A 26,991-nucleotide genomic window follows, 5' to 3' on the forward strand; every position below is an offset into this window, starting at 1 on the left:
TGTTCCCAAACCTTTAGTGAAAAGCTGTTTCCCACACCTATCTTGTGTTCCTGGGTTTTGATGGTCACAAATAGTGAAGTCCAAGCAGCAGTTGGGAGATAAGTTTCAAGGTGGCTCTTGGGTGGTCAAGAGGCTCAAGCAGCATTCGTTCTACCACCACAGGAGAATCCACTTCTGCCTCCTGCTCCTCCTGGTCTTTCCCAGGCAGGGATCATGGGGGGGGGGGGGCAGGGATCATGGGAGGGATCATGGGAGGGCAGAGGTGGGAGATACTGAGAGGGCAGTGTGTGGAGTGGGAGGCAAGGGAGTAGACCCCAGGCATAGACAATTCTCCAATTGAAAAAGGAGATGCAACAGTTTCGCAGATCTAAAGTGTTGTGAGAAATCATCATTTTTCTTGTTTTTTAGGGGGAGGGACCCGTTTCGCAGTCACCTCTGTTGCATTTCCTTCCTTTTCTCACCCAGGAGAACGTGAGTGGGGTAGACTCCAGACCCTGACTCAGAGCTTGGAACTCTAGGCCATTCCTCTAGCCCTTCTCCTCCCTATTATCAAAGGGCGCAGGGTTCCTGCGCTTTCTCCAAGTGCTTTCAGTTCTGGATCCTTTGGGGTCAGGGAAGCCCACCGGGCCGGTGCTCCGTTACTGATGCCGAAAGCCCGTGCCTCAGTTTCCCCACACGTAAAATTAAAGTTTAAGGCCACTGATTTCCCTCGGGGGGCCCCCCTCTCGGTAACTCAGGTCAGCCGGACCAGGAGGGAGGACTTCCTAAGATCAGCCTCCCGCGCTGGGCCGCGTCCCCAGAGAGAGCAGCCCTCATCTCCGAAAGAGTTCGCGTTACTGCCTTCCTCCCCTGTCCCCTACGCCATATCGGGGTTGGCGCCGCCCCAGATATTTAGGGTCGAGATTGTCCCGCTTCTGGAGAGGGGTGTCGTGCGGGTTTCTCCTTCCCTACACCCTTGGTGGCAAAAGGCGGGACGGGAAAGAGCCGTTTGGACAGGGGCACAACCCTACAGACCCTCAGGGGCCGAGGGCCGGGCCGGGGACCGGCGGCGCCCCATCCCGGAGGAGGGACCTCCCGGCCTCGGCCCGGGCCCCCTGCCCCCGGCGGCGCCCGAGGCCGGAACAATAGCGCGTGCGGGCGGGGCGGGGCGGGGGCGGGGCGCTCCGCCGGGCGCCGCCCCCGGCCCGCCCCCGCGCTCGCACACCCGCTCGCACCCGTCTCCCACCGCCGCCCGCCCAGGCACTGCCCGCGGGAGCCGCCGCCGCCGCCGCGCCCGCCATGGACGTCCGCCTGTACCCCTCGGCGCCCGCGGTGGGCGCGCGGCCCGGGGCCGAGCCGGCCGGCCTGGCGCACCTGGACTACTACCACTGCGGCAAGGTAGGCGGGGGTGGGGTGCGCGGCCAGGCGGGCGCGGCCTGCCCGCGCCTTCGGACCCTGCCGGGCCCGAGCGCCCCGGGCCTGAGCGGTGGCGGGAGTCACCTGGTGATTCGCGACGTGGGCACTTTGGGGTGCACACGGGGGGACACATACACTTCGACCCCGCTGAGGGGCACGTGCCGCTCACATCGATACCCTCGCGGTCACACACACGCCCTGAGTTGTGCGGATCACAGCCGAAGTCACCCCGACAGCCATCCGCACGACGACACAGTGTCTCTCACTCATCTACGTCTCCCGACAGCCACACATTCATTCACAAGCAGACACACAGTGACCTACTGTCACAGACAGCCATGAACGGCTTGCACTGGCATACCGTCCCGCACGAGTCACCCTGACAAGTCATTTATTCACAACAACACTCAGTCACTCGCCCACGTACATTGTCGTGCCGCCACATAAGGTCACCCATCCACGCACACTACATGCCACATACACCCCGTTACATGCCCCCATCCGCTGTCACACCCAGTCACAACTAGGGACAGTCACACAAAGAAGTCGCTTCGACAGTCACAAGCTCATACTATGACTCACACAAGCGCACACTTGTCACACACAGCCACCCCCGGACGGTGAACCTCAGACACAGATCACACTGACGTCCACACAGTGACACGCGGTCACACCTAGGAACAGCCACAGGCTCCGCACTGCCCTTAACTCCCACCCCCCCACCTTGGTCATCTACACTCTCACGCCGGGGTTTAACTTCACCGCGCCACCGCGCGTTAATTGGGCCCTTTACTAATTGGCCATCGTTGCCTGGCGGGGCCTCAGATTCCGAGTTGCAATGGCCAATCAAGGCCTATACCCTCTCGGGGACCGAGAGCAGGGTCCCTGCAGGCGGGCGCTGCAGTAGGGGGCAACCCTCTCCCATTTTTTCAAAATCGCCGCCCCCACCCCCAGCCAGATATTTTCTGCGCGGCGCCAGAGCGCGTCCTGCGCCAAGGAAGCTCGCTTGTCCCGAACCCCCGGCCCCCGAGGCGTCGGATCCCGGCTTCCCCGCTGAGCTCAGCCCGGATGGTTAGGGGCAGCTGCGCGGTCCACGTCCTCCTCCCTTGCGGTGGAGGGAACTTTCAAACTTAGTTGGGAAGCCAGACCATCGTGCGTCCGCGGGTCGGTGCGTTGGTCCAGGGCCGGCTGGAGCCGAGCGAGGCTTTTCGTCATTCGGAGCCCGGATTGAACAGCGCGCGTGGGTTCTCCCGCTGCCCCGGCGCAGACGCGCGGGCTCGGCGGCTCTGCCTGGTGAGTGCGCGTGGGGTGGCTGGATCCGCCGCTTGGGATCTCTCCCCTTCCCCACGGGCTTTTCGCCCAGCCCCTGGCCATGGGGATATTGCGGGTAGAGGGCGTCCAGCGTGGATCTCTGGGCCTCCTGGGCTGGGCCTTTCCAAGTGCGTCCTCAGGTCCTAGGGGAACCGCTTCTGGCACAGCCCTCTGTAGTTCGTCCAGGGTGGCGGGCTGGGGGCTGGCTGGGAAGGATCTGGGACAGCACTGGGACCTGGGACGTCATGGGGCGGTGGTGGGCGGCAAGCGAGTTCTTGGGAAGAGTAGGGGTGATTATCTTTTGTCCAGTGACCCGGGAAGTTAGCAAGCGGAGAGGGGGATGGTGTCCTGAAGATAAGGCAGGTTCACGAGCTGCTTTCGGTCTGATGGAGGGAAAACATTAGAAGTAGCAAGTGGAGTTTTCTGGGAGAGGAAGATTGGATGTGGGGGCAGCTGGTCTGTCTTCTGCCCTTGGCTTTGTTATTTTAAAACATAAAGTGGGCAAGGTAGATTCCTTCTTCGCTTTGGGGGGATGAGTGGAGATTAGGGATTTGTACGCTAAAGTCTGGGTGAGTCGGTGGGTGGGGTCTTAGACCAGCGCTCTGCCTTTGGGGGTGGTGTTTTCTGTAAGCCCTGACAGACTGGGGTGGCCCCAATTCTGGGCCTTTGGGAGGCGGGACTCTGCTGAGGCCCCTGATTTATCCGGAGGCTCTCTAAACCTCTGACTCAGCACCAGGACCAATGTGAAACTGGCCGGGAGGGTCCGGGGTGGGGGTGGAGGTGGGGGTGAGTTGTGACAAGTGGGTGATTCTGATTTCTATCTGGAATCTAGGGCCACTGACCCACAGCTAAGGATGTGTCCAGAGTGGAGGGTGCAGCTGGGCCACTCAGGATGTGTGAAAGGAAGGTCTGTGCTTGTGCTTGGATGTGAGACATGCTGCTCAGTTCTCCCTGCTAAGGCTGGGGATGGCACTTGGCTCAGCAGGGTCTCAGCACTAATAGCAGATCCCTATTGGGCTGTGGCCTTAAGTGTGGTAGTTGGGAGGATGGGGTACCACTGTGACCAGAAGCTCTCCTTTTTTGGCACTGGAAGCTGATAGTGAGGGGTCGTGGAGAGAAATGCCCAGGCTCCACTCTTATGACTGGTCAGTATCAGAGCTGGAGGGGAAACTGAGGCCTGAGGTGCAGCAGTAATGGCACTTTGTGCCTACAGGCTGTGCTGCAGAGCCAGGACACAGCCCACACTGTGGGGACTCTGTCCCTGGAGCCAAGACAAGAGGCTTGTTCCTCAGGGGACCCAGGCCTTAGGAACACAAGGACAGGCATTTGCCCAAGTGATGCCAGACAATCATGGGGCAGATGACCTGGAAGGGCCCTTGGCGACCATCCCCTTGGAGACCATCCCCTTGGTGACTGTCCCCTTAGCAATCCTCTACACAGAGATTCCCAGTCTCTTTAAACCAAAGTCGTTTAGCAGTGGTTGTTCTTTTGGTGTCTTTTGTTTGAGAAACTGCACAATGACAAAAAGCAGCTGTGGTTTCATTTTTGCGTTGGAATAGATGTGTGTTTATTAATCACGATATTAGCATGCGTTAGAAAAATAGCCTACCAGCTCCAAGGCAGGCACATGACATTTTTAGTGTAACAGTGCGTGGTGACCATAGGGGCTTGTGGCCTGGTGGCCTCTGGGCAACCACTGATCCCTCCTTCTTTGCTTCCCAGAGGGGCAACTGAGTCACGGAGTGGCTCACAGGTACCTCAGCAAGTGGAGAGCACGGCTGAGGCCTGAAGGCAGGTTTCTTGACTCCCCCCAGACACTCTTCTGGCCTCCTCAGGAGCCTCCCTGTCAGGATTTGGGGGTTGGGAGCCTGTGACTTCCTTCCTAGAGTAACTGTGAATTCCTTTCATTCAGAGTTTTGGCAAGGGCTTTACCAGGCTGGGAGGGGTGGGGGGGGTCGCTGGGAACTCCTCACTCAACTCTGTCTGATTTGTGTAAACTGGCCACTGGCATTGGGGGAACCTGGGTTCACATCTCCATTTGTGACTTTGTGACTTAGGGCAAATTATTTTTAGCTTTTTTTTTTTTTAAACTCAATGTGATTTAGTACAATCAAATGCAGATTTCAAGTGCTTGGTTCTGAGTTTAGGTGAATGTAAACACCCACACTCTCACCACTCCAATCTAGATGTAGAACATGGTCCACCAGCCCAGAAAGCCCCCTCATGACTCTTCTGAATCAGCACTCTCCCATCCCCTCCTCCAGCGGTGGCTTCTTGTCTGATTTCTATTACAATGCTTTATTTAAATACAGTTTAGGTATGTAACTATATTTAAGTTCTAGAACTTCAAATGCAGCCAAATGCATCTTTGCATCTGCCTTATTTTTCCTTATAATGTCTGAGATTCATCTGTGTTGTATCCATAGTTTATTCCATTTTATTGCTAAGTACTATTATATTGTATGAATATCTCACAGAGGATGATGGATATTTGGGTTTATTTTTTGGTTGAGGCTACTATAAATAAAGCTGGCTGGGCATTGTGGTGCACGTCTGTAATCCCAGTGGCTTGGGAGGCTGAGGCAGGAGGATCACGAGTTCAAAGCCAGCCTCAGCAACTTGGCAAAGTCTTAAACAACTTAGTGAGACCCTGTCTCTAAATAAAATACAAAAAAAAAAGGGGGGGGGGCTGGGGATATGGCTCAATGGTTAACTGCCCCTGAGTTCAATCACAGGTACCAAATAAATAAATAAATAAATAAAGCTGCTATGAACATTCTTATACAAGTCTTCTTTGTGGTTGGGGCAAGTTATTTAATGTCACTGAACCTACCACTGAGGTTCATGCAGCAGGTGATACAGGCTAGGACAGTTCTTGGCATTTACAAACTACTGATTAGACAAGAGTGGTATCAACCATCTGAGACCTATTCCGGCAAGAGGCTTAGCATCTGTGTTCTAAGCATCCTTCATTCCTGGACTAAACCTCCTTCCAGGCCAACCTGGGTACCACTGTCCCTGTGCCATGCTTCATGGCCACCAACCTTGTCTTTCTCTAGGCACCTGCAAGAACTGGTTCTGTGTGGGTTATGGCATGTTCTGTCATCCATCATTCAACTGACAAATATTTATTGATCGCTTCTTTGTGCTGGGCAACTGATGCTACAACAGAGAACAAAAGTGACTCAAATTGCTGCCCTCAGAAGCTTAATATCAGTGTGGGAAGTTGTAAGTGTATGGATGAAGTATTCGGTATTATAGTTGACGGTGATACAACTTTGGAGAACTATGAAGCAGGGAAGAAGGTTGGGGAGTCACGTCCTGGGGCTGGTTTGCAATTTCAAATAGGGAGATTGGGGAAGGCCTTCTGATCTAGACTGGTGTCCCCAGATGAATAAACACATTAAGAATCATCCAGCAAGCTTTTAAAAGCAGATTCCTGGGCTCAATCCCTAGACAGTCTGGATCATTTGGCCTGAGGTAGGACCCTGAGGATTTGCATGTCTGGTGAGCCGAGGTGCTGCTTCTGCTGGTCCAAGGGCCACACTTGGTGTGTCCGTGGCTTGGTGGGCTGCGTGTGGTTTTCTGTGGGCTCCTGGCAGGCAGAGATTATGCCCAGCATCTGGCATGATGCCTGCCCACGGCTGCCCACGTGGGTGCATGGTCCCACTCTCTTCCCACACCACGCTGGGTACAGCACTGTCAGGATGGGGATCTGGGCAAACCTGCCAGTGAATGGTTGGAGTCATGTTTTGACAAAAACCCATGAAGCAGGGGTTGCTGTTTCTGCCTCACCTGAACCAGAAATCTGTGAGGCCTGCTCGGCCGCCCTGGGGGGAGGTCCTGAGCTTTCTAATGCAGGGGGTGGGTGCTGCAGGGGGCTGGGTCCTGTGGAAGGAGCCCTGACCTGGGTGGGCTGTGAGCTGAGCTGGCTGGAACCAGGGGGCTCTGGAAGGTGCTACCTCTGTTGGGAAGCTCTTCTTTAGCTTCCATCTGAACTCGTACCCAGGAGGGGCCTGCAGGGGCATGCCTTGTTACATCAGCGCCAGCAGCCCAGGCCAGACACTGCTTAGCCCTGCCGGCTGGGTGACCTTGAGCACGTGGGTGGGGGTGGGGGGGCTCTTCTCTGGATCTCTGTTCCACTCTGTGTAAAGGGGAAGCAAATCAGTGACTGTCAACCTCGCACCACAGGGTGGTGTGACGTAGTGACCGAAAGGCTGGGATGTCCTTCGTAACTGGCATCAGGAGGATGAGGAGGATGCTTTCTGAGGAGTGCATGGGTCAGCTCCTCAGTACCAGAATGAGCTGCCTGAGACAGGCTCACTCTGCCAAAGAGCTCATAGTGGAGGCTGAAAATCAGAAGGAGACAGTGCAGGCTGAGGCCTGCCCCTGAGGCTGCATCACTGCAGGCCACTGACAACGGTGGCAGGCACAGGAGCAGAGGTCACATCTCAAACCAGGAGCAGAGGCTGGGGGCCAGGGAGGGGGCAGGCTTGCTGTTTGATGATGACCTCTCATGGAAACTACCAGGGGTCCCAGAGAACTACTCATGCCAGCAGTGACCTGAGGATCTCCCACTGGGCTCTGCCTCTTGAAGGTCCCACCACCTCCTCATACTGCTGCCCTGGGGACCAAGCTCCAATCACATCCCTGGGGTGGGGTAAGGGGGCCCAATGAAGCCATTTCCCAGCCACAGCCAGGAGATGGCCAGTGCACACAGGAGACGGCAGGAGCCCTTGTCTCCACCTTTACTTTTGAACAGGCAAAACCCTTATCTGAGGTTTTATTGCCTCTGGTTTCAGTTACTCACAGTCAATCCTGGTCTGGAAGAATTCAGTGGGAAATTCCAGAAATAAACTATAAGTTAAAAATAACTTTGATCACAGTGTATTTTTATAGTTATTCTATCTTCTTATTAGCTATTAGGATCAGTGTCTTACTGTGCCAAGTTTATAGACTAAACTTTAACATAGGTCTGCTTAGGGAAAAACACAGTATATACAGCGTTTGGTACAGTCATGGGGATCTTGGCATGGATCCCCCTCAGATAAGGGGGGACTTGGATTCCCAGAGCTGGCCTGGCACAGAGGTGCTCAATGGATATTTGGTGAACAAATGAACAAATGAATGAGCGACTTTGGGACTGGCCAGTTGTCCCCTGGGCTTGAGGAATTTAGCTTCTGTGGCTCCTGTAATCTGAAGACCTTGTGGTGAGTGCACAAGTCCAGGCAGGACACTGGGTAATTGGCTGTCCCCAGAGGGCCTTCCCTGAGTAGGCCCCGCAGGGGGAGCAGCCAGCAGGGTGCAAGAGCTGCAGGGTCTGCCCCCAGGAGGGCTCTCCCCCTGCCCTGGTGCTCCCTGGATCCCAGGCTGTGTGCCCCGGTGTTCCCATGGTGCGGCCTGTTTGACTGCAGCCCGTCTCTGGATCCCAGGGCAGGTGGCTCTGGAACCAGCAGACCTGGGTTTGAGCACTGCTGTCACCATCACCAGCACAGGCAAGGTATTCAAGTGCTTCAGTGTCCTCACCTGCAGGATGGGCACATGCACACCTGCCCCTGAAGTGGTCCCGAGGGCTGGATGTCACGCTCCACAGCCTGGGCCTCAGTAGGAAGCGCTCTCCCTTCTGTTCACCAACAGCAGCCCAAGTTGGAATGTGAGCGGAGCCTGAGGGGCTGCTGGAGGCCTGGCCGTCCCCTCCTGCTGCAGCACCGCCCAGCCCTGTGACGGACAGACCTAGCTTTCCTGACCCTGAGCCCTTCCCTCTACAGAGAGGAGAGAAAGTGGGTTTCGTTCGCAAAGAGAATCGGTTCCCATCACAGCTGCGCTTTTCGCTGGCTTGGGCAGGTGACTGTGCATATCGCTTAGCCACAGCGGGTCTCAGTTTTCTTGTGTGTACCAGGGTGAATCCCCTCGGGGACCGCAGGGGCTGGCTCACGGGGTGCTGCGCTGGGAACAAAGACTGTAGCAAAGACTATGGACCCAGGCGCCTGCCTGCAGTCAGTGACTGGAGGGTGCAGGAGGCAGAGGCCAGGCAGCCTCCTTGCCTCCTTGGGTCAACTTGAAGAGCTGTCACATGCCAGGGCCAGCCCCTCTCTCTGCCCAGGTGTGCTCCCCTCACTCTCTTCCCGTGTGACCCGACTCCAGCCTTCTCCCTTTGAGAGCAGCCTCCATCTCAGAGTGCTGTCGAAGGGAATGCAATGCCAGACTGTCCCCAAGGCAAGGGAAACCCCCAGGATCTCCCAGAGGCTGGAGAAGGCCACCGGACTGAGCCCCAGCTGCGTGCCCAGGCCAAGGCGGGCACGCCTCTCCATATTCTCGTCTGAAACCATGGGGTCCCCTCAGCGCCACCCCACCTGTTAGCTTGTTAGCCAGGTAGGTTCCCAGCTCTTTCCCGGGCCTCCAGGAGCTGAACTCTGGCGGCGATGGCCAACCATCTCTGTTTAGCTGCCGACTAGTGTTTGATAGCAGGTGTTCCTGATACCTGGGATCAAACCCCCCACGCCATCCAACTTTCCACTCGGCAGCTGACCAAGACAGTCTCAGAGAGGAGTGTCCATCAGCCAGGGAAACCTGTGCTGTGCGCTGCACCTGCGGCTCCTAGGCGCTTCCCGATGAGGCCCCGCAGGCTGGGCAGGCTGGGGGCAGTGTGTGGTGTGACCTCTGCTCCCACAGCCTGGCCTCCCCTCCTGGGAGGGGCTGTGTCCTCTGCATGGGACACCTGCCACCACTGTGTACGCCCCCCTGATGTTTCCCGTCGGTCTCTGACTTGGACACCTTCCCACATGCGGGGCACCAACACTGTTCCCAACAATTTCAGGTTTCATTTTTCCTCTGCCTTTTGAGCCACAGGCCACAGTTCCCCGTCGGCTTTCATCTGGTGAGTGAAACTCTCTCCGCTGAGTCACTGAGCTTTCAAGTCAGAGCTCAATTCCCAGCGCCTTGCACACAGTAGGCACTCAACAACAACCTGTTGACCTGTGGACTCAAAGGTTGTAAACCAGGCCACTAAACCACACTCGGCTTGCTCTTTCTAGCAGGCACCAGAAATCCCAGTTGTACAGTAGCCAGTTCTAAGCATCAGGGTAATGGATCAAAATTTATTATCCTGTGTTATGCAACATCTTTACGCCAAGATATAAAATCACAATTTACCATGACTCATTAAGTTAATAATTACCTACCATATGTTTTTGCTGCTGCTCCCCAGCCGTGCTGAAAAATCTCCCTGTAGGTTTGGGTCCATGAAAATAAGATGACTGTCAACCATGTGGACACAATGACAGGGAGCCTCGGGACTGAGAAGCTGGACAGAAAGTGCAGCCCCGAAGCTCGGCCACTCCTTCCCCCACCGTCTTCTGGTTTTCCTCCAGGGCAAAGCCTGGGGCATTTTGACTGTCCCCCTATTACCCCACAGGCCCCTTGCTTTGACCGTTGATGCACTCTTCTCTTCTGGGACCTGGGGTTCCCCGCTGGGCCTCCTTGCCTTGGTTTTCAGCTTCAGACATCATTTGCCATTAAGATGCCTTCACATTACAGCTAATTCAAACGTGCTTATCTCGAAGTTGGGCCTGATTTGTAGGAATGATTTAGAAACTTGTTAGAAATGAATCCGACTTGGCAGTATAACCCAGGGTCAATCTCATGCATAAATTTTATTGTTCCATGGTGCTGTGTTTTGACTTGAACTGAACTTTGCAATGTCTTAGGTGGATCCTCGGCCTGGTGTTGCTCGACCATTCTGCAGATATTTTCGGAGTGCCTGTTGGATGTTAACTTATATTATTTCAGGAGCCCCCCCCCCCTGGCTCCCCGCCTTGTTTTCTCATTCTCTCATCCACTTGAGATGAAAGTCAATTTTTACGCAAAGCCAGAGAGTGCATTTGTGTATGACTTGAGTTTGATTAAAGTGCCTGGGTTCGTATGCTGGCACTTATAAGCTGTGTAACTTTGGGCCTGTTGCTTAGCCTCTCTGAGCCCCACTTTCTCCACATAACCACACTTGAACCTCAGGTTGTTGGTGAGCATGCAGGAGATCCAGTCAGTCATCCCTTTCTTCATTCCTGCTGCTGAGTGCTGTTCAGGTCCTCTGGTTCCTCCAAAGAACAGTGAACGCAGGTTCCATCCTGGGATTTTATGTTCGTTTTCAATCACAGAATCTTGGGTGCTTTGGGGTTGAGGCTTCTTTTGGCAGGGAGAGTAGCTGTTCCCTTCTTCCTCGCTGCAGGAGCCTTTAAGGATCAAGTACACATTTAGACTCACGGGGCTGGCACAGGTGACCCTTGGCACCGTCTCTGGGAGCATTTGGAGAGGAGCCACGGCCTGCCAGCGGGGCACAGAAACCGCCCCTGTCTGTGGTGGTCCGTGGTGTGGCCAGGACCAGGGGCTCTTCTCTACGCTGCCCCTTTGGGCTTTGGTTCAAGTGCAGAGGACCAGCCCCCAGAGGGTGGTCCCCATCCTCCCTGGCTTGGAAGCCCACCCCCCACAGCTCAGCTCTCCCTCCAGTCCCTGGGCTTCGCTCCAAGGGCCCACAGGGACACGGCAGTTGCCAGTGCGCTGCACCCAGGAGACTCTGAGTGTGGCTTCCTTATCCGATATTTATAATTCATGTGCAGCTCCTCCCCATCCACGTGCCTCCTGCTGCCTGGTCTTTTCTAGAGTTGTCTTGTCAGGTACTGAAGGGCCTCCTGTCCCCAGGTTTCCTGTGGAGTCGGGCCGGACGGTCAACAAGGGAGGGACTGTCTTCCGTGAAGGAAGGTGTGGTTGACCCTTCACACGGGCGTCAGCCTGTATCCCCAGGGAGTGGCACTCTGGTGTCTCTTTTGGAAGGACGGAGGAGTGTTTCGGGATATTCCACGCACACTGTGCCCAGATTCTGGTTGATCTGTAATGTCCTCCCTTCCTCCCTCCCTCTCTCTCTCTGTTCCCCCCTCTCTCTCAGTCTCTCTCTCTCTCTCTCCCCTGCACCCCTCTCCCAGGAGATGGGCCTCATCACACAGGCCTGGAATCGAGTCCTGCTTTGCCTCTGAAGAGTTCATTCACTCACTTGTTCATTCGCCGCCCACAGAGCGTCCGCTGCCTACTGTGCCCGGTGGTGGGCGCCAGGCGTGGGTCAGGGAGTTGGTCCTGGTCCTGGCCCTGAGGAGCCACGGTCTTTCTAGAGAGCCGGGCAAGTTTTCCAGCTTCTGTCTGATGCTCTGTGCCCACAGCTGGTTGCTGTTTTGTCTTGCTTTTCTGAAAGGTGGCTGCCTCCTGCAGACCAGCCAGGGACCGTAACTTTCAGTGGAGTTGAGACATTTACTTTCCAGGGACCAAAAGGCGCGTGCCAGGATGGGCCACGGAGACCTTTCGGAGGCTGGAGTGGACCCCGCCTCTTCTCTGTGCAAATTGCCTCAGTTTAGAACCTTCCAGCACCTTCCCCGGACTTGCAGATAACATCAGACTCCCCTCCTGGCCTGTAAGTCCCTGTGGGGTCTGACACCCCCAGGCTTCCCCAGCCGTCACTCCCAGGGCTCTGTACCAGGTTCCAGGCTTCACGCGGGCTTCCTCCCCTCATGGCTTGCATCCCGGGTCCCCGGCCGTCTGCCTGGGACAGGGGCCTTGCCATGATGCCTCCTGCCTGGAGCATCTTGCCTTCATTCTTCACTTGACTGGCTCCTGCTCATCCTCTGGTCTCAGCTTCATCCCCACTTTCTCAGACTTTGATCTCTTGAGGCCATTGCCTTCCCTGTTCTTGATCCTGGGTCTAGTGTATTTTCCCCCCATGGTATAGCATATCTGTGAAATGACTTGATTGTTCTCCCTTTAGATGGTAGACTTTAAAAACCGCCGGGCTGGTGTTTGTTTTGTTCTTCCTGGGGTAGGCCCAGGTCTGCAGAGGGTCTGCTGTGGAGCGGTGCTCAATGGATCCTTGTTGAAAGAATGAATGAATGTGGCAGATCCTGTTCTCCAGAGAAAACCACCATAACATATCCCAGGCTGTGTTTCCAAGAAAAACCCACTTGCCCTCTCTGGGCCCCACATACCTTGTTTGTACCTTGTTGCCCGGAGGACGGAACACATCCAGGTGAGGGACACAGTGTTTGGGTCTTGCGAGTTGAACGTGAGTCTTGTAGCATCACGTCAGGCTCATCTCCAGCGGAGCCCAGGAGGGAAAGCTGGAATCAAGAGCTGTTGATGTTGGAAATCCTGGTCCTTGTGATCGTGAATCAGGGCTTGACTCTGGGGCAAAGGTGGCAGCCCCTGTTTTGAACACTTCCATCTCTGTGCCGGTGACCTTGCCTTCAGGAGGGAGGCTCCCCTCCCGTTGCTTGGGCTGAGGCATCGGGCGCACAGGCCTGGCCTTCAGAGATAGCACAATCTCTCTCCAGCCCGTGGGAATGCTTCTGTTGACCAAGCAGGACTTTGGGGTGGCCTCTCTCCTGAGTGACCACCCCTTTTTATTAAGCTGTAAATTCTAAATACCGCGTTACCTGCCCCACCATGTAGGAAACAGGGAGAAGTCACCTGCTATTTGGCAGCTGTGCAGATTGGAGCCCCCCCTGAATATGTCACCTCCCCGGGGCCCACCTGGTCTTTTTCTTTTCCCTTGCAACAGTGTGTCGTTTACCTGTTCATTATGTTGTCCGGTCACTACCCTCCCTCCTCCCCTCCCCCCCCCAGGACTTGGGCTTCAGGAGGGGGCTCTGTTGTGTGCTCTGTCCCAGCGCCCCTGTGGCCCTGCCTCCCATGTTGCCATTCCTGACCACAGCCATCTCCTAGGGACACCTCTCAGGTTCTGCTCCAGGGCCACCCCTCCAGGAGGCCTCTGCTGCTGTCCTTGCCCCATCTAGCCTTCCTGAAGCTGGGAGCTCCCCGGGCGTTGGGCAGCACGATGTCCCCAAGTCTGGGAACTCGGATTCCACTCTAGGGCAGTGGGGGCTGTGGACAGGTGTGGCAATTTAGAAGAATCTTTGCTGCTGTTTTGTGGGGGGAACTGGACAGAGGGTAAGAGCGGACCCAGGAGAGCAGATGGGGGTGACTTCTGTGGCCCAGGAGAGAATCAGTGTTGGCTTGTGGCTGTGCTGTCCAACATGGTAGCCGCTAGACACATGTGACTATTTATATTTAAAATAAAGTAAGATTTCCTTCTCTGGCCACACGAGCCTCATTTCAAGTGCTCTGTGGCCACATAGGGGTAGCTGGCCTTGGGCAGGGCTGATACGGAAAATGGAAAATCTCTGTCGCGCAGAACGTTCTGTGGCTCTACCCTGGTGGGAGGGAAAGGGGAGGAGCAGGGGAGAGAGGAGGAGGCAGAATGCGGGGACTTGTGGGTAGGTGGGATGAGGGGTAATGGAGAGGACAGCTGTCAAAGACAAGACCAGGTTGTTGGCTGTGGCCAACATAGAATTCGTGAGTCAAAAGGAGTGGGCATTTTTGTGGCCCCTGATTGGTGCCAGCAAGTCATTTTCTAAGAGAGTCAACCGCATTCTCCAGGAGCGTGAGCTGAGGTGCCCCTTTCCGGGTGCCTTCTTGGTGGACCTCATAGTGTTTTGAAAAATCTTGGTTAGGTTTCTGGCTCTGCCACCTCTGCCTTCATTTAGGGTCTCGCGTGTGGACCGTGAGGTCTTTGTGATCAGGGAATTATATGTATATTAATGCAGATTCAGTGGACAGAGTTATGTTTGCCATTGGGCCGGGATCTGATGCTTCTTAAATGCCTTTGGTAATATCTCCAATCGGACGGCAAATAGAAAACAGGAAAGTTAGTAATAAAAAATGAATTAGGGCGATTAGCAAAAGGTGAGCCGTTTCCCTCCTGCGGCGACAGGCAGCGTTGACTTTGAGCTTTGCAGGGTGCCTCCTGTCCAAACACACGTCTGGATTATTGCCGCCTCCGGGGCTGGCCCTGGGGTCCGCTCAGCACATAGGACTTGGTTATTGCATTTAGTTTCGCAAAGGTCATGGGCATCCCCCCGGATGGGGGGTTCACACCCTGGGGGTCTCTGAAGAGGGGTTGCTGCCCTCCCCCACGCCCACCTTGACTCGGGGAAGGCCAAGGCTTCTTCCTCTAGCGGAGACATCTCTGGGCCTGGCTCCCCTCCTCTGCTGCAGGGCCCTGGGGAATGCATCTGCCTGTATTTCTAGCATCTGCCCTCAGGGTGCTTTTAGGAACCCCTTCCTGGCTGTCTGGTGGGGCCCTGAATTCCCTTCAAGAAGGAAGAAGGGGTAAAGGCTTTAATTGACAAGTGCAAATGCTGGGACTAGTTTCTCTGTCACCGAAAAGAAACAGAATTCTGGTGGCCAAGTAAAGCATGCGGGGTTAGAGCTCAAGCCACCTGCAGCTTTGGGATTCACCCTGCCCAGGGCAGAGTGTGGCCCCCGGCTGGTGGTCACCCACTGGCTCAGCTCTGCAGCTGCTGACTGGGGTTGGATGATGTCTTACTCCCTTCAGGCTGATAACAAAACCCCAGAGATCAGGTGGCTTATAACAACAGAAGGGTATTACTTAGAGTTCCGGAGGCTGGGAAGTCAAGATCAAGGGCCAGCAGACTAGGTGCTGTGAGGGCCCGCATTGCTGAAGTCAGCTGTCTTCTCGCTCCAGCCCCCTGTGGTGAGCGCTGGCTCCCTGGGGCTGTACGAGGGCACTGATCCCAGTCACCGTGTTCTGTCCCCATGACCTACTCTGGTCAGTACCCTCAGGATCTCGACACAGGAATCTGGGAGACACAAACATTCAGACCGCAGCAGATGACAGCCGCGTTCATTACAGGACTCCCATGACTGATGGAAGGTTTGGGTGGTACTTAGTTCACCTGCAGGCTGGTGACCAGCTTCGGCAGGACCTCTCCAACGCCCAGGTGCATGGGAATCCCAGGGCGTCTTGTCAAATGCAGATTCTGATGCGTAGGTCAGGCCGGGGGCAGAGATTCTGCATTTTTAAAAAGGTGTAGGTGATGCTGGGCAGAGGTCCTGACGGAGCATCAGTCCACACACGTGTGTGTGTGTGTGTGTGTGTGTGTGTGTGTGTGAGAGAGAGAGAGAGAGAGAGAGAGAGAGAGAGAGAGAGAGACAGAGAGATGCCTGGGTGCAGAGCCCCAGCCCAGGATTCCTATGGGAGACTCAGTGGAGTGTGCTCTCAGGACAGGGGCTGGGAGCCAGGTCAGGACTGGAGGGAGTGAGCAGGATGTGGCCTCCACTGGGGCCCTGTGTCAGCCTGATCCCATGGGAGCCCCAGAGCAGGAAAGATACCCCAGCGTGGGTCCCATCTTGAGGCCAGGGTGGGGGCCTTCCTGTCCCCCCTGCCAGTCAGTCATCGGCTGTGGGCTGCTGGAGAAGGGTAGGAAGGCGTGATGTCCCCTGCACTTGGTCCCATAAGCCAAGGGCAGTTCCCCAGAAGATAGGCACCTGGCAACATTGGCATGAACCTGATGGAGGGATGTGGGGGTCTGCACTCTTATATTAGAGCCCAAGGTGGTGGGGGGTGGGGCATATGAGGGACCCTCCCTGAGATCTGCTGAGGGAGCCATGGAGGCAGGACCTCCCAGAAGGGTGGGATGGGGACAAAGGGAGGGGGAAGTCATTCACTCCATGTCCTTGGATGGGTATCTCATCGTGTGATTTATTTAATGGGTACCCACCCCTGGGAATGGGCAGCTGTCTCCACTGTGCCAATAGGAGCTGAGACCCCGGAGGGGAGGTGACGGGGCCAAGGGCACAGTGGGACGTGGGACCGGGACCCAACCTGCTTGTCAGGAGCACCTCTTCTCCTTCCAGACCATGTAGGGAGGAGATGTTGGGGGTGGGGCATGCCGCAGGGGAAGAGCACAGACCTGCTTGGATGGAGGAAGGCTGGCGAGGAAGGGCGGAGGTCGCTGAGCTCCAGGCTTTAGGGTTGGGATCCCTTAGTGGGAGCTGGGTGCCTGGGACCTCCTAATGCCATGCCCCTCGGCTCGGGGGTCCTTGCTGCCCCCACTCTGCCATCTTGTCTGCCCTCCCTGCACTCAGAACTGTGTCTTCAGTGTGTGTCTGGGTGTGTGCGTGTAACCCTCCACTTGAACAGGTGGGCATCTGCTTTCCCAGCAGGTGCTTTGCAGGACAGAGTCCCTGAGCCATGCTGCTGTCCAGGGACCTGACTGACAGCTGGGTGCCTTGCCGCTGTGATGAGACCCCTTTCCTGCTCCCTCCATCCTGTGTGCCTCATGCTGTGTGCTGGTGCATGGGAGGGGAATGAAGGAAGAGTCCCAGATTGTTCTAAATGAAGACAGACGTGGGCCTGGGTGTGTGAGACCCTGGGGGTGAGGATTCAGTCTATGTGTCTTCAGGGGTCCGCTGTTTCCCGCCTCTAAGGGTGTTTTCTCTCCCAGTCACAGCTGACAATGTCCCACTCCCTCTTCATCTTCCCTACAAACCTCTCACGCAGGGTGTTATGTAAGCTGCAGTCACAACTTGGCACTTGGCTCACGATGCTGATATCAAACGTGAGATGGTAGCTGCCGAGCTGGGTGGAGTGGGGGAGGGTGCTGTTTGTTGAATACCTACTACGTGCCAGGCCGTGGGTGTCCTTTGTATACTGTCTTATTCAACTCCCACCATAGCTCTGCAAGTTATGCATTATTGTCACCGGCAGGATACCTGAAGCTCGGAGAGGTTGAGAACCTTGCCCAAGGTCACGCAGCCTGTGAGGGGCAGAGCAGATGGTGCACCTGGGTCTGCTTAGCTCTAAGGTCTGCTCTTCGCTCTGCACCCTGTCCTCACACATGCGGGTCTTCAGCTTCTTTTTGGAGCTCCTTTCACATACGTTCCCCATTTGGACCTGAGAGGTCTTGGCGTGGGATGCGCCATTCCTGCCTGCGGAGACAGGCACAGAGCTAGGCACCGAGATGAGCTGGCCTTGTCCAGGTCAAGCCAGGGCGCTGGGCCACCAGGTCGCAGGCCCGGGGACCTGCCCCTCCCCATCTCTGCTGTTTTCCAGGATCCCAGGGGCTCTTTGTTGTTGTCAGCTTGAGGCTGTGTAGACCAGGCCCGTGTTCTTGGCTGGGGGCACATGATGGCGAGTGTTCTTCTGTGAGTCCCTACGGTTGTGTGCTGCTGTCTAACAAGCCACCCCAAAATTAGTGGCTTAGAGCAGCAACAATTTGACTTCGCTCGTGGTGCTGGGGGTTGGCTGGGAGGTTTTCTGGCTGAGCTGGTTGACACTGCAGGCACTGTGTCACCTCTGGGGGCTGGTGACCGAGGGTACCTTGACTCACGTGTCTGGCGGGGTGGCATGGCTCTCCTGTGGTCTCTTGCTCCCCAGCAGGTGTGTGCACGGGGGCTCCCGGGCTTCCTGGCGAGCAGGAGGGAGCCCTTCACCCAGCCCCCCACATAAGCATTTCGGAGCCTCTACTTAGCCATGTCTGCTGCTGTCCTAGAGGTCAAATAAGGCCACAAAGCCAAGCCCAGATTCAAGGCTAGAAGAGATGGATCCCTTTTCTTCCTGAGGGGAGCGCTTACATCCCAGTGCATGTGCCTGCAGGGCAGAGATCTGTGGTCCTCTCTGCCCTCGCTCGTTCAGACCACAAATGTGTATGGTCTACCATAAACCGTGTGCCAGGCACTATGGCAGGGACTCTGGGGGTGAAAAGGACAAACCCAGTGCCGGACTTGGTGGCTTCTAGACTAGCCAGTGAAGAGTTGAAGCACATGATGGGAGCAGGGCTGGTGAGATGCAGGACAGCTGCTCAGGCTGGGAGTCGGGGCTGGGAGGATTGCTCTGATTGTTAAGGGGAGACCTACAGGAAGGCTAGGGGCTGCTAGGTGGTGGGGACTTCAGTCAGAGAGAGCAGCATGTGCAAAGACCCTGTGGCACATTTGAACACCCAATCAAGTGCCAGTTCCCGCAGCCTGGAGCTGAGAAAGGAACTTTTGGATCGCAGATGCCCCCAAGCAGCTGCCGGTGATGCAGGCTCAGCGGGAAGTGGAGAGACCTTCCCTTATTATGGGTGGCTTGGTGAGGCAGCTGCTCATGGGGGGGCCCTGGCAATCTCCGTGGAAGATGCATGGGGCATCACTGGCACAGGGGTTGGCTTGGACAAGGACTGGGAGGGAGCAAAGGGGGTCAGATGCACAGGGATGAGGAGGACAGTGATTGAGATATGTGAGGACCAGGCCCTGGGCTGGGGACTTGGATTTAGTCCTGTGGGTCAGTGACCAAGAGCTGAGAAGGATGAATCAGATCTGGGTGGGAGACCTGTGGGGATGGTATCCAGAAGGGGCACATTCCCGGAGCACTCACCTCCCTAGCCAAACCTCGAGCCCCCAACCCAGCCAGCCCATTGTGCCTGGGTGCCTGAGCATGGAGTCCCCTAGGAGCTGCCTGCTGTGTCCCCTGGGAGATGCCTGCTGTGTCCCCTGGGAGCTGCCGCTGTGTCCCCTGGGAGCTGCCTGCTGTGTCCCCTGGGAGCTGCCTGCTGTGTCCCCTGGGAGCTTCTGCTGTGTCCCCTGGGCTGCCTTTGATGTGCCTACAGTTTCAGCAGGGTCTCTCCCAGCCTATTGGGACCGTAGCCTTGCAGAAGGCCAGAGTCCCCGGGGGTCAGAATCATGATCCTAAATGGCCCAGAACAGATCAGAAAAACAAGAACTGTCAACAAATCTGAGTCTGAATCCCTGCTTCTCACTTAGGTCACCGTGAAACTCTGGGCGGTTGCTGCCCAGCCCAGGCCTTGGGTTTCTCACCTGGAAATGGGGCGGTCCCTGCTTCCCAGGGCAGGTGAGGAGGAGCCCGGGGCCTGCCTGGTTGCCGGCACAGTGCATGGTGCCTCCTGCCTGTGCACATCTGAGGACAACTGGGGACCCTGGTGGCTGCAGTGAGTGAAGCCAGTGCTCCTCCCAGGCCCCAGATGCTGGTGAAGTTGTCTTCCCCAGAACAAACAGAAACCGTGGAAACCGGGATGTGCCCAGGGATGGCAGGAGAAGGGCCTGTCACACAGATGGGCCACTCTGACTCCACCCACGGGCACCCCGAGGCCCTCCTTCCCACCCGAGGCAGGACATGCAACTTCAGGTTTTATTTTTACTTTATTTTAGGTTTTAGACTTGTCCTGCTGTGTGTGACAATCCCAGGAGGGAACTGCTATAAGATGAGGGTCTGTGACTCAGTGACAGTGTATCGTGGTGGAAGTGAGCTTGCTGGACAGGCCCGAGACTTTTGTTCTAATCCTGTCTCTGCCAGTTTCTTGCTCTGTGCATCTAATAAGTTGCTTAACCTCTCTGGGCCTCAGTTTCTCCCTCTGTGAGATGGGGACAGTTCCTGCACCCACTTAATTTGTGGTGTTCTGTGCAGGGGTCTCTTCACATCAGGACGGGGAAGGGTTAGGCAAGAAGAAAGAACAAAACCCAGGCTCCTGAAGCCGATGTCAGCCCAAAGTCAGCCCCTGCACACTCAGCCAGGCCCACAATACAGTTCTGCCATGGACCTGGCCAGGGAGGGCCTGTTCATGGAGGAGCTGGGGACAGATGGATAACAGGACAGATACAAGGCCAGGGGGGCCTTTTAACAAAATGGGGCTGGAATGTGACATTGTGCGTAGGTCCCCGGAAGAGCCCAGGCGTGGGGCGGGGGGCTGAGTGAGGGCTCATCCCCTGAGACACCATGCAGATCAGCCGGGAGAGTTCTGCCTGAGTCTGGCCCTATTTGACTTTGATTTCTGACCCTGTGATTAGAGGTGGGCACTGTGACACCTGAGAAGTCACTGATCTCACCTTGCTGGGTTGTTCGAGGATTCAAAGGGGAGACAGAAAGTGCCAGTGCCTGGCATACCGAAGGTGCTTACTAAATGCCCAGAGTGTCAAGTGGGGCATTTACATGATGCAGCCCAAAGATTCGGCCAGTGCGTCTACTGAGCGCCTTATGGGGGTTTTGTCCTTCTGTGTTCCTGGGCCAGAGCCAGGTCATGGAGAGCCAGGACAGAGGGGCCTGTTTACCTGGGCAGGCCAGGCCGGGGGTGCATGGGACTTGGTGGCAGCAGGACATCCCTGGGACTGAGGGGCGGGGACAGGGAGTCCCAGAGCTTGGCGAGGGCTCCCTCCTGGAGAGCGTTAAGGACAGCCTGTGTACAGAGGGCTCTGTGAGGACTTTGACCTTGAGGACAGTGGGGGTCATGGAAGGCTTTCACTTGGGAACAGCAGGTGTAGAGTCCCCTTTTCTTTTTCCGCAAGAAAACTCTGCTGCTTGACTTGGGATGAGTAAGAGAGGGTCTGGGGGGCCAGGCCGACAGGTGCCAGCAGTGGGGGAGGGTGGAGGGACCTGGCACCTGGGTGTGCACAGGGCCTGTGCTGGGAGCTCTGCAGCAGCCCAGGGCCGGGCAGCTAGGTGGCCCCGGGAGGCACGGGCCCTGGTCGTTTCCCAGGGTGGGATGCGCTGCTGGGGAAACGCGGCTTCTCAGCTCCTACAGGCGCTGACGGGCGTCACAATATTGTGACGTGAGGCCCCGGAGCCGCCTCGTTACCAGCTTACCTGGCGAGGAGCAGCCGCCGCAGCGCGATGGTTGGGCATGACAGAGCTAAAATTGAACTTGGCAATTACTGCTCCGGAGAGGTGCTCCGTGCTGTGGAGGGAGGGTTCCCGGGAGATCAGCCCTGGTAATCACAGGGTTTAAAATTAGTCACTATTAAGGTTGCTCTGTCACCGAGGCCTGGGGAGGCAGGGGAGGGCAGGACTCCTGCAGGGGGCTGGCTCGGGGTCCCGTTTCACCTGCCCTGGGCTCTTTTTAAAACATTAATTCCAGGATGAAGGTTTGAGAGACCCAGCGTTAATGTCGTGGCCCATGGTCGATTTATGTGTTTTATTAATTTATTTTTTTGTGATACTTGGGATGGAACCCAGGGGTGCTTTCCCACTGGCCTACAGCCCTAGTCCTTCTTATTTTATTTTGAGACAAGGTCTGGCTAAACTGCTGAGGCTGGCCTTGAACTTGCGATCCTCCTGCCTCGGCCTCCTGAGTCACTGGGATTACGGGCGTGTGCCACCGCGCCGGCTCTGATGGTCATTTTCAAGGGCTGCTCTGGTTACTTGCGGAGCTCGCACCCTCTGTCTCGGCTTTGGTGTTTGCTCCAGACCTGCCCAGCGGGGGTCCTCCACACCTGGCCTCCCCTTGGGATGCCCGAGGCACAGCACTTGGTGACTCTTCCTTGGCCCTGGGGAAGGAATGGTGTGCAGTGGCTGGTGGTTCCTCAGCCTCCATGAAACTGCTTTTATCAAGTCTTGGAGATCGGTCTCCACAACCTCAGAATATCTGTCCTCATTTTGCAGATAAAGACAGGGAGGGGGTCAGGGTGCTGGCCAGAGGGTGGCAGAGGAGGAAGCTTCTTGAGACTTGATTGTAAGTTGGCTGTGTGCAGCGACCCTCGTGAGCACAGAGAGAAACTTGAATCAGCTGTTGCTGTGAGGACTTGCGCTGTGCAGCCTCCGGATGAAACGAGGTCATCAGGCCCTCCAGGAGAGCATGGCTGCTGTCATTCCCGACCGTGGGATCTATGGACCACCTACTCTGTGCCAGGCACTGGACCAGACCCTCTCCCCTGGAGACAGCTGCTGTGTGTGAGGATCCCAGGAGGGAACTGCTAGTTCCACCTTCAGAGGAGCCAACAGAGGCTCAGAGAGGGTGCAGCTTTGTCCAGACAAGGAAGGGTAGGGTCCCAGTTCAAACCCAGGCAGTCTGGCCCCAGACCTGGCCCTCGTCCCTGACCGTCCCTCAGTCTGGGGCCAGCTGAACACTGAGAAGACAAGGCAGCCCAGATAAGCTGCCTCCATGGCAGAGAGGAGAGAGCTTTAAAGCAGAAATATCTTTTCTGAAAGGCTGCGGCTCCTCTGCAGGAAGCTGAGTCATTTCTCTTTGTTTGGAACCATAACGAGCGCCGAGTCGGAAAGCCAGAACCGCACGCTGCCCCGGTGCTCCCAGGGGCGGGGGCTCCTGCCTGCTCCCCCCAGGAGCAGCTGAGCAGAGGGTCTGCAGAGAGGGGAGCCCTCCAGCCGGGTGCCTTGGCCCAAGTGTTCAGTGCAGAGCAGAGAGCACTGTGTCTGGGACACTGCCAGGTCCCGGGTGGCCTTGCTGGGCCTCAGTTAAGGAACCTGCCGATGGGGGCACCTGCCCCTGCCCTGGCCGCCTCTGGGGCCGGGGCTGTCAGGGTGTCCGAGCCGTGGCTGGGAAGCTGTTGATCACTGTATCACGGCAGCCCTGGGGTGCTGCCTCCCAGCACAGGGGGCAGGACCAAGTCCAGACCCCTCTGTCCCCAGGCTCAGCTCCTGCAGATGAGTCCCTTCCTATGGATACATGGCTGGGCGCAGCCTCTGGTGGGGAACCAGGGACTTCCCAACCTGGCCCACAGCGGCCCACCTCTGCCTCTGAAAAGGCCTCCTCCCCTCTGTCCAGACAGCTCCGGACTTTGGGTGGCTCGATTTAGGGTTTTGTTTTTTTTTTGACTCTGAGAATAACATGCGCTGGGGACTTGGGGTCGCCACACAGCTCTTGTGATTTTCACTTTCAGTATTCAATAGGTTACATGAAAGTTTCAATACTTTGTTATAAAATAGGCTTTGCATGAGATAATTTTGCCCAACCATCGGGGAATTTAAGTGTTCTGAGCATGTTTAAGGTAGACCCACGGCATTCTGGAGGGTAGGTGTCATAAATGTGGTTTTATTTGATTTTATTTTGGGTACTGGGGATTGAACCCAGGGGCACTTTTCTACTGAGCTACATCCCCAGCCTTTTTTGTTTTGTTTTGTTTTTCCTTGAGACAGGGTCTCATCAAGTTGCTTAGGGCCTCACTGAGTTGCTGATGCTGGCCTCTAGCTCACGATCCTCCTGCCTCAGCCTCCCGAGTCACTGGGATTAGAGGTGTGGGTCGCTGCATTTTCCAGTTTACACACAATATCTTCAAACTTCCATGCACTTAGTGCTACTGATCCCAGTCATGAGTTGAGGTGCAACTGCACACCCCAAGTTTGCCTCTCCTCACCTCCTAGCTCAGACCACACCTTTTCCATGAAGCCTCTTACCCAGCGGATGACCCTGAGGCCCCCAGCTGTGCATACCATCTCCCTTATGTCATAATTTGTCACCTGCGTGGGTGAGCAGGACGCCTTTGAAGGCAGGGACAGTGTCCTGTTCATGCATTGCTCTGTCATCTGGAACCAGGACTCCTGTGGAATAGAGAGAAGATAGAGGGTAAGAAAATGTTTGTTGAGTGAATGAATGACTAATTAAAGGATGACTGAGGGATTTTTACCTTCATGCTTTCTCTGTGACAGTCAGCTATACCTTTAATTTATCAGGATCTCTGGTTTGTGATTAGCAAGTTTAACATTCAGAAAGCTTTCTGTATGGGCTTCTTTCCACATCAACAAGTGCCATTTGCTTTCCTGGCTGCATAGTATTCCTTTGTAAAGAGAGCCATGATCTATTTAACTAATCCTGTATCGATGGACTATATTGTCATTTCCACTTTTCTCACAAATAATGATGCAATAAACATCCTTGTTCATATGAATTTGGATCTAGAAATTTCTTTCTCATCCTAAGCTTTTATAAATATTCATGGAGCATTTCTTCTAGCATTCTTACAACTTTGTGTGGACTTTTAAATCCCCAGTATTTCTGAAGTTTTTATCCATTTTTGGATCCTGGTGCAAAATCTGTCCCTCTTTTTCCTTCAGAAGAGCTCTGTGTGCTTGGGTTTGGCCTTGGCTTTGTGGGCTGCATGTTCTACTTGTTGAGCAGCTACTGTGTGTCAGGCCTTGTGCTAGGTGCTGGGACCCGGAGATCACAGTCTCAGCCCTCAGGGAGCTCAGGGCCCAGTGAGGAAGATGAGCGGTACACCCAGGAACAGACCACCCAGGTCCAGCAGAACCCGCGGCTGGAGGAGCGTGCGGTGGAGAAGGCAGTGCTGGCGCCACTGGGCTCAGAGGAGCCTGCTCTGGGGAGGAAGAGCTTTGGGCAGGGCCAGGCGGAGGGGAAGGCCGCTGTGGGAAGGGCAGGTGGGGGACACAGCGGGCAGAGGGAGCAGCAGGAGGTGGAGAAACGGGCGCAGAAGCCCCTTCCAGAAGCTCCTCCAGCCGCCCTCCACCCACCCCTCCTCCTGTGACATGCTGGGCGCCGGCCCCCATGACACGTGTCTGCTATTCCCTGGCCCTTTTCTGTCTCCTCGTCCCTTCCAAGGTTCCGTGACAGAGGGACTCCCTGGATGTGCTCTCGGCGCTCTGATGGGTCCCCAGAAGCCTGTTTTTATTTGCTTCTCAGTTAACCTGGCCTGACAGTACTCAGCACAGTACAGGACACTTAACAGGCACCACTGTGCCCATCTCCAGATGAGGAAGCCGAGGCTCAGGGGGTACAGGGGTCCCAGCAGGCAGAGCTCGAATTTGCACCCAGTACCCTTACGCAGAGTTCCCTCCTCTCAGGGAGGCTTAGTTGAATGGCATTTTTGTGAAAGCTGATGAGACTCCTGGGGCTCCACGGGCCTGGGGCCAGCCCTACCTGGCCTATGGTGAGTGACCTTGCCCTGCACCTGGGGAGTGGAGTGGTCAGGAGACAGGAAAGGTGCCCACGTTCTCTTTTTGTTGTCGTTGTTATTTGTTTGGTTTTTGGTACGCGGGATTGAACGAAGGGCGCTTAACCCCTGAGCCACGTCCCCAGCCCTATTTCTTTTTTATTTTGAGACAGAGTCTGACCAGGTCGCTCACAGTCTCCCTAAGTTGCTGAGGCAACTGTGATCTTGCGATCCTCCTGCCTCAGCCTTCTGAGCCTCTGGGATTACAGGCGTGGGCCACCGCACGAGGCTACGTTTCTGTTTTAAATTGCAAATATAATACATGTTTGTGTAAAAGGAAAAAAAAATGAAACAAGAAAGAAAAAAAGTAGAACTGACAATACCTCCTTCTCCTGCTCCCTGGGGCAGCCACGGTTACACTGCGTGCCTCTTACCACGCCCACCCAGACACACACACACACACACACACACACACACACACACGGTCATTATTTTTGCAAAAGTAACACCATGTCTTTGACTTTTTGTCCCAACCACTCCGAGCCGGCACCACAGACCCCCCTCGCCCCATCCTGCCCCAGGATGAGCTTCTGCCCACCCACCAGCGCCTGCTTTGGACTGTTGGCTGGCCTGGCTTCCCTCCGTAAGGAGCAGGTCCCTGGGCGAGCAGGACAGGTGTCCTGCAGGACGGCCGCTCGGAGTCTCCCTGCTGAATGAGAAGGAGGCCAGGCTCCCAGGCTGACAGGTGCTGCGGGCCCCCTTCCCAGCCCTCCCAGGACCACGCCTGCCCCCAGGCAGCGGGCCGGAGTGGGGAAGCCTCTCCAGCCACGAGGTGCAGCCGGGCCGTGTCCAGGGCTGCCTCCCGTGCTCCCTGAGGCCCCGCTGCAGACCCCGCCAGGAGCTCCCCACGCGCGGGCCCAGATTGAGAGAGAAGATGGATTTTGATGCGGGAGGTTAAATAACAGGTTCTTCCGTTTCACCTTGTAGGAACGGGATGGGGGGCGGGGGTGCCGGGCCTCCAGCCAATAGAGGACCCAGAGTTGTGGGGAGGCTCGGAAGGCTTCTATTCCTGGATTTCTTCTCTTTCTCTGCTGATTATGCAGCAGAATCGCACCGAGGCTGTGGCGGGCTCGCTCCCGCTGCCTGGGCGTCTGTGAGCGAGGCTCCGGCTCCTTCTCCCGGCGAGAGGCTGGTGCATTGCAGGTGTTTCTGCGGAAGGTAAGCGGCAGTGCCCGCCGCCTTGCGGGGTGGCAGTGGTCAGGCCAGTGCCGCGGGGTGGAGACGGGCCATGCTGGGTGGGGACAGAAGGGACCGACTGGTGTCCAGCACATTCTGGGAGCAGGAGGCACCGGCCAGTCCAGAACCTGCAGCTGGCCGCTCTTCCCTGAAGACGAATTCTGGAGGTTGGTGGGATGGACTCCGCGGAGCAGGCTCAGCCTCCTCCTGCCGCGGTGCCACCCAGGGTGCCCAGGGTGCCCGGGAAGCGTTCATTCATTCTTTCCTCCACCCAGCACACCCCGCGGAGGCCTGGCCGGCTGTGCATGGGGATCTGCACAACTCAAACCAGAAGCAATGAGAGTGGAGATGGGGACAGCCCAGCCCGAGGATGCAGCCCAGAGGACACCTGGGCGGAGGAGCGGGAGGGGAGAGGAGGAGTGGGACATCACCAGGAACCAAGTCAGGGTTGCTCTGCCATTGGGATTTGGAGACGGGGGAATCAATACAAATTCCTCCCCCCAATCTGGTGACCGTCAACTTTTCTTTTGTTGAGTAAGGATG

The 26,991-nt window shown here is 56.1% G+C and overlaps 1 protein-coding gene across 4 annotated transcripts in view; it reads left to right on the top strand.

Annotated features, from left to right (window-relative positions):
• The first annotated feature begins 1,251 nt into the window (after positions 1–1,251).
• Positions 1,252–26,991, top strand: part of Tox2 (TOX high mobility group box family member 2) — a 128,106-nt gene continuing 102,366 nt past the window's right edge. For 2 of the 4 annotated variants that reach the window (XM_046433718.2, XM_046433717.2), the window contains exon 1: positions 1,252–1,377. In XM_046433718.2, coding sequence (XP_046289674.1) covers positions 1,279–1,377 — 99 coding nt within the window. In that variant the 5' untranslated portion in view covers positions 1,252–1,278. Of the gene's footprint in view, positions 1,378–1,471; positions 2,689–25,606; positions 26,431–26,991 lie in introns of those variants that run through there. The other 2 variants (XM_058575422.1, XM_058575423.1) reach the window with 2 other exon arrangements.

This window comes from Marmota monax, unplaced genomic scaffold (assembly GCF_021218885.2).
Source record: "Marmota monax isolate L192 unplaced genomic scaffold, Marmota_monax_Labrador192_F-V1.1 WCK01_AAM20220418_F8-fsc00014, whole genome shotgun sequence".
Lineage (NCBI taxonomy): Eukaryota > Metazoa > Chordata > Mammalia > Rodentia > Sciuridae > Marmota > Marmota monax.